General features: G+C 44.6%; 1 protein-coding gene across 3 annotated transcripts in view; it reads left to right on the forward strand.

Moving 5' to 3' along the window:
- The window catches only part of OCRL (OCRL, inositol polyphosphate-5-phosphatase), a 63,076-nt gene extending 51,695 nt beyond the window's left edge, over positions 1-11,381 (forward strand). For all 3 annotated transcript variants that reach the window (XM_021079696.1, XM_021079694.1, XM_021079695.1), the window contains 6 exons: positions 4,728-4,751; positions 7,552-7,668; positions 8,805-8,889; positions 9,756-9,883; positions 10,651-10,762; positions 10,949-11,381. In XM_021079696.1, the coding sequence (XP_020935355.1) occupies positions 4,728-4,751; positions 7,552-7,668; positions 8,805-8,889; positions 9,756-9,883; positions 10,651-10,762; positions 10,949-11,073 (591 nt within the window). In that variant the 3' untranslated portion in view covers positions 11,074-11,381. The remainder of the gene's footprint in view (positions 1-4,727; positions 4,752-7,551; positions 7,669-8,804; positions 8,890-9,755; positions 9,884-10,650; positions 10,763-10,948) is intronic.

Here is an 11,604-nt window from a genome sequence, read left to right on the forward strand (position 1 = left end):
TCTAAATCACAGTTAATAGGGAGTTTGGTTAGAAATAATCTAAACATTAACCACCTTTACTGGCTCGTGTCCAGTATGTTTGGTAAGTCAATATTTTGGAAAGTCACTTAGAATGAGAGTTGTGGAGCTTGTAATTTATATTAGCAATAGATTCCTTTCCTGTCCTGTTTACTCAAGCCCTTATATGCTATAAAATCTTATTGATTGACCAACTAATCCCTGTGAAAATCAATGGCAGAATCAGCCTATTTTGGCTTTAGTGAATATTTGATGCATGTAACATTAACATGAGTAGAAATAAGTTCAGCACATAAGAATAAAGTGGGCTAGGAAAGGGATTTGGATTTTGAATCACGTCCAAGTATTTAAGAAACATGTATTAATATATTGGGTGAGCAGGCCCTTTCACATGTAAGGGACATCATGAATAAATGTTAGAACTTGGAGGCGAGAAGACCATGTATAAAAAATTGTATGATTCCCCTGGGTAGAGTGAAGATGGAGAATAAAGTAAGGTATGTGAAGCTGGTTAGGTAGGGCCGGAGCAGGGGATAGAGTCTTGAGGTCAACACATGAGTTCAGACTGGAGCCAAAGGGCCTCTGGAACCATCAGAAGGCTTTGATGAGTAGCATGTGGTTGTAAATAGACACATTTGGAGGAACATTCTGGTCTGCATGTACACTGGACTAATGGAGAGGAGACCAGGCTTAGACCAGTCAGATCTAGTTAAAGCTTTGGCTTGTAAATACAGAGCTGGAAAAGGTTGAGGGATGAGGAACCAGCTATATTTGCTTGGGGAAATGTCTATTAGGAGAATGATAACCACAGTTTTCAAATAACAAGAATAACAACTTGATTAATTTATTCCCAGTGATCTCTCTAGTAGGTGTTTACTTTGTTGTACTGATCTTATCCTGATGGGTTTATGGTTTGTGTTTCTTCTTTATTTTTCTTAAGTTTTTTTCCCTTTTTTGGCTGCACCCCAGCAGCGACCTGAACTGCTGAAGTGACAACACTGGCTCCTTAACCCACTCAGCCACAAGAAAACTTGTGTTTCTTCTTATATTTCATGTGAACAAATCCTTTCTAGAACTTCAGTATCTGTTCAGTTTTCTGCTATTTTTAAATTTGAATCTGCCTCTAAATGACTCTTTTTACATGATTTTAGCTGCATTTACTGCTGGGAAAATTTCTCCATGGGTGATGCTGGGGTAAAGGATAATTTGTAGTGCTTTTGTGCTATGCCGGTGTGGCACCGCTGAGGACTTCTGAACTCTTTCCCCTTTCTTAATGTGATCAGCACGTAGCCTTTTACAGAGTGGGCAAGTCAGTTGAACTAAGTGATTAGCAACAACCTTAGAACCACCTTAGGAGAATGTTCTTTATTAGCGGGGCTAAGTGGTGTTTCTGTTGTCAGGGTTGAACCTGGTGTTGAAATCAATAGAATTTACATCTACTCTATTTGAAGACAGAAAAATAAACACTCAATATAAATCTGCTGCCTCTCAACCAGTATCAAAGTCCTTTTGATTCATCTTTCAAAGTTTTCTCGTGTCCATTCATTTTTTAAAAAAATATTATTTTCCCAGGGAGTTCCCGTCGTGGTACAGTAGAAATGAATCCGACTAGGAACCATGAGGTTGTGGGTTCGATCCCTGTCCTTGCTCAGTGGGTTAAGGATCTGGTATTGCCATGAGCTGTGGTGTAGGTCGCAGACGCATCTCAGATCTGGCATAGTTGTGGAAATGGCGTAGGCTGGCAGCTGTAGCTCCAATTCGACTCCTAGCCTGGGAACCTCCGTGTGCCGTGGGTTCAGCCCTAAAAAAAAGGCAAAAAAAAAAAAAAAGTTATTTTCCCATTACTAGTTGTGGTGCTTACTCTCTCCTGCTTGACCTACCTCGATAGCCTTTTAACGATTCCCTTCACCTCTATTTCCCTAGCCTTCTTTTTTCCTCCGTTAGACTGATCTTTCCATAATACAGGTTTGGGGCCTATCACTTCCCTGCTTAAAGGCAGGCATGTGGCTCCCCCAAGCCTGCTGAGTACAATCCAGATTGCTTTACCCATCATTCAGGCCCCACAAAGTCTGGCTTCAACACACCTTTTTAGATTTGTTTCCTGCTATTTTTCTCATTATCTGCCCCCATGCTCCCTACAAACCAGATGACTAACTTTTCCCTAATCTCACTTTGTGACTTGCCTTCTCTGCACCTTTGTTTATTTCTGCCCCCTTTCTTTTGTAATGTCCCCACCCCATCTCTACCCTTTACAGTCCCATGAGTCTTTTAAGGGCTAGTTAGGTTGCATCTCCATTGTGAAAAGTCCCCTGACAGCCCCCGCTGAAAGCCATCTCCTTTGAACTCCTGGGATGTTTGTTTGTTTGTTTTAACCATTTATTGAGAACTCAGATTGGTGAATTACAGTAATACCAGGTCATAAATTCTGGGACTCCTTACCCCAACTCGGTTGCAAACCTGAGTCAAGGACCTTGTCTTTCCACTCAGGGTAGTCCCATTTTTCATTTTCCCCCCACCCCTCAAAGATGTTTAGCTCAGTGCCTTGAGCTGGTAGATGGTCAGCGCTCAAAGAAAACTTTGAGGGCTTGGTTTGACAGGTTAGTATATAAAAACTGCTTGGTTTTACTCACCACATCATGTGGCACATATTCATGGGAGGGAAAATAGAGAAGTCTATCAGACAGGCAGACTCTATTTGTTAATAAGTAGTCCTAAATTTAAAAACAGGCTGTGCTCCAAAATTGTGTTAAATTAGGTGTTTAGCATTCAGAATTAGCTTCCATGTTTAAAAGTATGGTAATTACAATACTATAAATATTGTATACTTTAAAAGCACTATTACTGTGATTATTTTTATTTCATTTTATATGTGGTATTTAAAAGTCTAGGTAAACCTACAAAAGCATGTGTGATTCCTAATGTATCTAATAATAGTGCAGACCCTACCCATCATATATAGCAGTCATTTAGGGGAATTGCAGTCAACGTTACTACTAGGAGGCACAGGGAGCACATACTTCCCACTTGTAGCCTCCCACGCATGTCCAGTGGGAAGATCAGGATTTCTCCTTGTACTGGAAGATCAAGGCACAGGATTGATTTTTTTTTTTTTTTTGGTCTTTTTAGGGCCACACCCATGGCATATGGAGGTTCCCAGGCTAGGTGTCTAATCGGAGCTGCAGCCACCGGACTACATCACAACCACAGCCACACAGGATCCAAGCTGCATCTGCAACCTACACCACAGCTCACAGCAACGCTGGATCCTTAACCCACTTAGCGAGGCCAGGGATCAAACCCGAAACCTCATGGATCCTGGTCTGGTTCTTAACCTGCTGAGCCACAACTGGAACGTGGAGATGCAGCATTTATGTTCAAGTTCTTGGCGGCCCATGGCAGGGCTGGGAGTTGCTGGGGAGGCGCAGGGAGCTTTGGGAAACCAGGCCAGCTGCTGGCATCCTGCCCCACTCCTGCTGTTCCTGAGAGGTAAATTTTATTACCTCTGTTTTAGAAATGAAGGAACTGAGGCTCTGTGAAGTTCAGTAACTTGCCTGAGGTCTGTACACAATTAATACGAAGTAGAATGAAGATTTGTACCCAGGACTGTCTAACCCTGATGCCTGTACTCTTTCCACTAACTCTGCTGCCGTGTAACCGCCTGCAAGGGAGAAGAGTACATTCTCACAGCTTTCCCCTGCCTCTCTCTCCAGGATGCAGCCACTTTATCCTTTTTGAGTTATCTAAGGGAGCAGAGTAGCAATGCCTGTGGAGTCAGGCCTGACTTCTAATCCTCATTCTGCCGCTTAATACTTAGTAGTGTGACCACGGGCAAATAATTTAATCTCCCAGCGCCTCAGTTTCCTTGTCTGTAAGATGAGAATGATATCTGCTTTGCACGCATGTGCAGACCAAATGACACTGTACAGTTTTACTGCTGCATGGCAGATGCCCCTAAGTGGTGGCCTTAGTTATAGTTGCCGTTGTTGTGGCATTGTAATAATAGCACAAAAGAGCTGATTTTAAAAAGTACCTTCTTCCCTCTCCCCTGCTTCTCTTTTTGTCTTCTCCCCCGTGGGAAAACACAGCAGGGGCTAATGGTAGCTCTTGGAGTCCCCAGAAATCTGAAATGAAATGAACTTGCATTTCAGAGGAACCTCCATATTTGGGGGCTCTACTGGCCCTTGAAGAGGGGAGATGGAAGGGAGTATGGATACCGTTTAGGAGGCTCGCTAGGGTGAGAGGCGAGGCAGTGGAAAGGAGAGGAGCTTCATCCCCTTCCGAATGGCCGCTGTCAGGCTCACAACCAAATCCTTCCGTTGAAGTGACATTACGGTGAGCGGGACTCCGCCCCGGGCGGCAGCAGGGCCTGCCTCCAAGCAGCTTGTGAAAGGGAAACATCAGTGGGCGTCTGGCCAGGGCAGCTGGCAGCTGCCAAAAGGACACGAGTCTAGGACAACACATGTATGTTTCTTGAGTGATATTCTCGATAAACTGCACAAAAATCTAACATGCATAATAGAGAACTTGGCATATGAGAATGTGTTGCATTTTCAACAGTCATGATTTATTTGAAGAATTTAAAGCTGTTTAAAGTGTATGTAGCTAGTAAACTAGTTCATTCTAATAATACTGATCTGTTTCTAATTCTGTAAATTAATTCTAATCATTTTCTATCTGTCAATGACTTTCTTTTCCTGCTCTGCTCTCAGGAAGAAGACAGCTTCCTAGAAAAGGTAATGCAATCCATTGGCGGTTATGCCTTTCCCCGTGCCTGATTAACAATTAACCGTGGCCCCTGAAATTTATCCCTAGGCTTTCCCATATCAGAGACCTGTGACTCCGTCACAGTCCCCCAGATCCTGCCAGCTGTCTTTAGATGTGTCTGAAGTACAGGAAAGATAGTCCCTGCACCAGTCAAGTCGTGGAGACCCAGTAGATAAGAGCAATAGGACTGAAGGTTCCAGATATATCTTTTTGAAATGAGAAGTAACTAAAGAGCTGTCTTGATAGATGTGAAAGCTTGTGAGACAAAGGAGGATGCTGCCTAGCTGTCCTCCATTGCCAGTGATAATAAAAGCAGAAGTGGATTTCTGTTGCCTTGAGAGTGATTTGGGGATAATGATTATAGTGATCAGTTACTGAAAGAACATACAGATAAGGTCAAGAAATAGAACATAGACTAGAATCCTAGAGCTGAATGAGGTCATAAGGGATCATCTGGTAGAGCTCCCTGCCTTCAGACAGGGTAAGATGTTATCTCCATTCTAATAGATGAGACAAGCAAGGCCCAGGAAGGTGAAAAACTTGCTCAAGTCGTACTGCTCTTGACCTCAGGGGTATGGTTGGAGGGGACTAGGACCCGGGTCTCCTGAGTACCTAGTGAAGGAACCAAGTGAAACGTTCCTTCTGTGGTGCTTTGCTGCCACCATCTCCAAGCTAGAGAGAGTGCCTGGCTCCACACAGGGCCGTCCGGTAGAGAAACATGGGCTTGAAAAGCATTCCTAAAGCACTTTCACACAGAATCTAACGTGGTCTCCCCATTTGGTGGAGTTGAGTGCATTTCAGTGGTGGGGATGGCATACTGATTTTGTGCTTCGGTTACTAGCACTAACATTACCAAGTGTGGGCTTGTCAGCCACTGCACGTGTCCCACTGAAAGAAGACAAAGCATTCCTGGTTTCCCTTTGAAAAATCAGAGCTCAGAATAATTTGTGGACTTTTCAAAAAGTACTGTTTCTTGTGCATAATCTTTCTCTAGACTTTAGAGACACAAGTATGACATTTCATGTTATCACATGTGAGTTCGAAAATGGATAGTGGATGGTGTATATAACCTACTGGCATTTTATTAACCTTTTTAAACCACTAAGGATTGAGACAGCTCTACTTCCCGGCCCTTCCCTGTTAATAGCAGGCCATGTTCTGTCTTTTCATTGAACAGTGCCTTGTGTTGCCTTAATGCCTTAGCACAGGAAAAGTGCTAATTGGTTGTCAGATTTTTAAAAAGTACATGAATCAGTGCTGAATAATTTATATATGGTAAGTTTGGAGGTGTCTGCTAAAAAATCTGTACATGTGTTGCATTTGCTCCAGAAAGTGAGCAGAGTGCACTGTGGACAGTGTTTTGGCTCAGATCCCATGCGGATGCCTGGATTTAATACTTGCAACTGGAAAGAAGTTACTGGATGAGCCATTGAGAGAAGTTCTGACGGTTGTAGGCATCGTGAATGTCAAGTGATACAATCCCAGGGAAAGAAGGAAAGAAAGCAAAATGAATGTGAAGAAAATAGATTTTAAACGATAACCAAGTGTCATGCTCCCTTCTCTTCTTTACTCTCTTAGAAAGGCACGACGGCTCTAAAAGGTCACCAGGGCGTATAGAAGAACAGAATGTTAAGAGGAGCCCTCTGTTCTGCTCTAGTGTACACTCTGGAAGTAGTGAAACGCTTCTTTTCTTTCCCATACAGTGACATGGCTGAGGGTTGCGGGTAGAATTGACAGCATTTCCTGAAGTTGAACATACATAGTGTATGACCTGAAGCCAGAGGTGTAGAAGGGGGCAGACAGATGCCCAAAAACTGGTCACCATTTTCTCCACTAGAATTTTTCTGAAGGCTGACTTCAGATGCCTGTTAACCTATTCTAGAAATCTTTTTGATAGAGTTTATATTTGACTATATAAACATAAGACAGTTGAGTCTCTTCCCCAGCCATTTGCAAGTTCAGATTTAGCTGTTGATCTAATTTATATCACTTCTGGATTTTCCTCTGAGATTCTTCCAGGAGAATTTAACAGAGAGTAAAAAATTAGGTGAAAGAAGTGAAGGCCCCGAGAAATCTTTGCTGAGCTGTTACTATAAAGAATAACTTCTGGACCCAGAGCCTAAGTTTTTCATGGTACTTCTGGCTCTTGGTATGCTGTTTTCAGTTTACTATTTTTGGATCTTAAGGATTAAGTGTTTGAGTACCTTAAGATTAGACATTCTGTCAAGCCTGAAATATTCATGTATGTAGGTCCAGTGTGGAGAAATGTTTTTACTTCCTGATGACCAGAGAACCTCATTTAAATTAGCAATGAAAGCTCTGATATTTGTAGTAAGACCTGAAGAAGAATAAGTTAAAAGTCAACAAAAACGTAAGTAGATGCTGCTCTTTCGAAGTGCTGTGTTGACGGTTGTAATTTAATGGTCCACAAGTCTCCGGTGGTGCATGGACTCTGCCGTGACTGTATTGCTGGTTCTCAGTGTCACCCTTGAAAGGATTTACAACATGCAGTGCATCCATGTGATAAACATCATAAACCCAAATGGAATGCTTAACGCTTAAGTGAAGCATTTAGAAAAGGAGATCGTTAACTGTGGGAATCAGTATTGACTGCCTTCTGACCAGGAGTGTCCCAGTGAGAAAAAAACAGAAAAATCCTAAGAGACGAAGATCAGATTGTATCCACATAAGCAGAATTTGAAGGAGGTTATGTTACACCCAGAGTTTTTATCGCGACCCCTCTGATTCTCACCCCTTTCCATCTATTAGGAGAAATCCCTTCTGCAGATGGTTCCCTTGGATGAAGGTGCCAGTGAGAGACCTCTTAAGGTCCCCAAGGAGATCTGGCTTCTGGTAGATCACTTATTCAGATATGCCTGCCACCAGGTGAGTGAGAGTGGGCCTGCCCTGCCACTTTGGAAGATGTGTAAGTCCAGTGGGAAATGAGAATAACTCGTGTCAGTATATATAGTACTTGTGACTTCCCCAAGCTGCCTCCACGGAGCAGCACTGTCACATCAGATTGCCTGGGCAGATGGAAGTGTCCCTGTTTACAGATGGGAGAGCCAAAGCACGCAAGCCGTGTGATTTTACCCAAGATGCGGCCTAAGCGTAATGGCAGCCAGGGCCAAGCAGAGCACACCTGTCTCCTGGCTACACACGCTTTCCCTGGCCTGCTGAGCACCCGAGTCTGTGATGCCTGCTTTAGCTGTCACATTAGGCATTACAGATTTCAAAGTCCAAAGCAAACTTGAAGCCCCTTTCTTTAACCTAGTCCTGACTTTTCTTTCTTTCTTTCTTTCTTTTTGGAGAATTTTTCTTTTTTTAATTTTCTTTTTTTATTTTTTAATTAAAAAAAATTTTTTTTGTTTTCCCAATACATTTTTTTCTACTGTACAGCATGGTGACCCAGTTACACATACCTGTACACATTCTTTTTTCTCACATTATCACGCTCCATCATAAGTGACTAGGCATAGTTCCCAGTGCTACACAGCAGGATTAGTCCTGACTTTTCAATTCTACCCCAAATACTTGCCAACCCAACCCATTTTCCCAAAAGAGAAAACTTTCTTGGGACTGAATTGAAGGGTAATGTTGTCTCACCTACAGAAAAGTGATAGAACTAGAGAGCAAGGCTTGATGTGGACATGCCATTTACTCCTGCCCTCGCATTCTGTATATCAGTATCGCAGTGTGCTTCTGCTGTTTGGACTCTGCCCTCTACGCCTCAGGAGGCTGCAAGTGGGACCACCTGGTCTCCCCATCTAGCCCTCTAGTCTCTTCCCATATCCGGCAGAGGCTCAAACCTTTGAAGATACTTTTCTAGCTTGAAATAAAATTTCAGACGGATTACAGAGATGATAAAGGGAAAGGTGCCATTGTCACACCTCCGTTCCTGATCAGGAATATGCATGGCACCCTTCCCTTGGCTTCTCCTGCTCTCCTGATCCCTGGGTAATCGGCAGAACCTTAGGGCTGGTTTTCTTGACTTGTTCCGGTGATTGTGACCTCTTTGGTAGGAGGACCTGTTCCAAACTCCTGGAATGCAAGAGGAGTTGCAGCAGATCATCGATTGTCTGGACACCAGCATTCCCAAGACAATCCGTATCCTTTTTGACAAAGGCCTAAGAAGCTGGATATTTTACTTGCCCCAAAAATCTTCCCACTGGGATTTGATTTTTGTGCTTCCATCTTTATTTTCATCATAACTCTTATTATAAGGTATTCAATGACTATATAGTTCCCAGCTCCTGTCAGGAACTTTTGACCTCCCTCTGTGTCACACTCTTACCAAAAGAAATCCAGGATTAGATAACAGTGTCTATTTTTTTTTTCTTTTTAGGGCCAGGCCCCCCCAGCATATGGAAGTTCCCAGGCTAGGGGTCGAATTGGAGCTGCAGCTGCCGGCCACAGCCACAGCAACATGGGATCCGAGCCACATCTGCAACCTACACCACAGCTTATGGCAATGCCGGATCCTTAACCCACTGAGTGAGGCCAGGGATCGAACCCGAGTCCTCATGGATGCTGATCAGGTTTGTTACCGTTGAGCCACACCAGGAACTCCGACAACGACTTTTAATGGGCATGGGACATAGGACCCACAGCATGGGTACTGTGCTGCTTTAGGCCAGTGATCACTCCTGCCACCACATGTACTGTCTCTAGGACAGAGAGGAGGCTGGGAAACATTGGTGACTAGTTTGCAGTGTGAACTGTCATTCCGGAGGCCACATTCCTTTGACTATCCAGTTGGGCCAACCCCGCCTCCCGCCCCAAGACTCTGGTCAATTCTGTAACAACGCAGCTGCAGCCTACGTGGACCAATAAAATATCAAACCCCAGTTAGGATCAGGGTACCCTGAATAAGAGGAAGGAAACCATCCCTGAAGGAGCTTGAGGAAGAGAGCAAATAGGGTCTCTGTGGCCTTTTCCCTGGAGCCTGTTTCCCTTGACATAAGGCAATCCAGCTGGCAGTAACCACTCGGTGGCTGAGGCACTGCTCATTTTCCTGGAAGCTCTGCCAGAGCCTGTTATCTGCTACGAGCTGTATCAGCGATGCCTGGACTCTGCTCAGGACCCCCGGATCTGCCGACAGGTAAGTTTTCTTGCTCTAAGCATGTGTTTGAGGGACATTTCCCTGTAGAGAAATCATTGGCTTTACAAAACCAGGTGGGCAGCCAGCTCTGCGGTAGGATGGGTCTGGATCCGTTGTTCGTGGCAGGACACCAGCATTGGGAGTTGGGACCCTTAAATTTTAGGTTGTGTTGTTTCCTGTTATATTTGCCACCCTTTTCCACTTGGCCTCTTGAGCAGGGTGAATACTCTACTCTGGGGTAAGACTGGTGAACCTGATCGTATGTGGGATTCTGGCTGTTGTGACCAGGAAGGGTGGGTGACACTTGTGATGAGCCTTTCTTCTTGGTTTTTGTCTTTAATCTTGAAACGATTTTGATATACAGTAGCTGAGAATCCCTCTGAATCAGACTAGTGAGTATCGGGAGGTGCTCCCATCCCATACTAGTGGGTCACACTGCAGCTTGGCACATGCCACAGCTACCTGCCTGGGGAGAGGGGAAGAGACCAGGGTAACACCGACCTGCTTTTGAGGCAAAGTGTGCAGGTGGAGGGAGGTATGATAACCATGTGGACAGGAGCCAAACAGTATGACCATTCTGCCTCGGGAGTTATCATTTACTAGGTCCCGTCTTGGTCATGAGTAAATAAAGGACGACTGTGACAGATGAATGGGGTCCTGTAAGGGTTGGAGTATAAACTACTTCTGCTTCTGTGGCAGCTGTGAGCTCTTCTTACTCCTGCCTCCACCTCTTCTCCTCATTGCCCACCCCCTTTTTTAAAAAACAGGTGATTTCCCAGCTTCCGGCATGCCATAGAAATGTTTTTCGTTATTTGATGGCATTCCTTCGAGAACTCTTAAAATTCTCGGAATACAACAACGTCAGTGCCAACATGATCGGTAAGAATACTTCGTAAGAACAGCCACACCGGGTGTTGGTCAGGACAACCTGGGTATGTGTCCAGGAGCATGGCAGTCACTTCCCTCCCACAGCCCTCATCCCTGGCCCCCAACCCCGTCCCTGAGGCTCTGCCTAGGTTGTGTGTGACCAAGGGTTTTTCCCCTTTTCTTTCTCTCTCCTTCTAGCTACTCTCTTCACGAGCCTCCTCCTAAGGCCTCCACCCAACCTCCTGGCAAGACAGACTCCAAGTGACCGCCAGCGTGCTACCCAGTTTCTCCTGGGTTTTCTGCTGGGAAGCGATGAAGACTAATGATAAGCCTTCTCCTCTTACTACTCTCTGAGATTCTAGAGGCGGAAGACCCTGGGCACCAAGTATTTCAGAATGCTTTGAAAAGTCATGCCACAGGAAGGGTCTGTTGCAGAAAAAATTGTGAGGCTGTTGGCATGAAGAAGTTCTGTTTCTAGTGCAAAAGGAAGAGCGTTTCCTAATCCCTCCCTTGCCATATCCTACACAGCAAGATACTTTTAGACTTATATTGCCAAGCCAAAGTTACCATATTTTGGTGTTTTTGTGTTCTCTCTTTATAAGGCAAAGAGATCTGTATTCACACTCTTTTACCTGGGGATGTGTTTGTTGCCCTCCTGCCCAGCTGTCATGATTGTCCGTGGCACCCTAAGCCTGGATTCGGAGATGTTCCCATCTAGGCCTGCAAGCACTACTTGCCGTAGCTCAGACTTGTCTGCAGTCCTTCGTCTAAAGCACTTTGGCCCCACCCCCTCCCCGTCTCCCCGGTGCACTCTCCTCCGCTAATAGTGTAACATTGAGGAAGGAAGTCTGGGT

This window comes from Sus scrofa, chromosome X (genome assembly GCF_000003025.6).
Source record: "Sus scrofa isolate TJ Tabasco breed Duroc chromosome X, Sscrofa11.1, whole genome shotgun sequence".
Taxonomy (NCBI): domain Eukaryota; kingdom Metazoa; phylum Chordata; class Mammalia; order Artiodactyla; family Suidae; genus Sus; species Sus scrofa.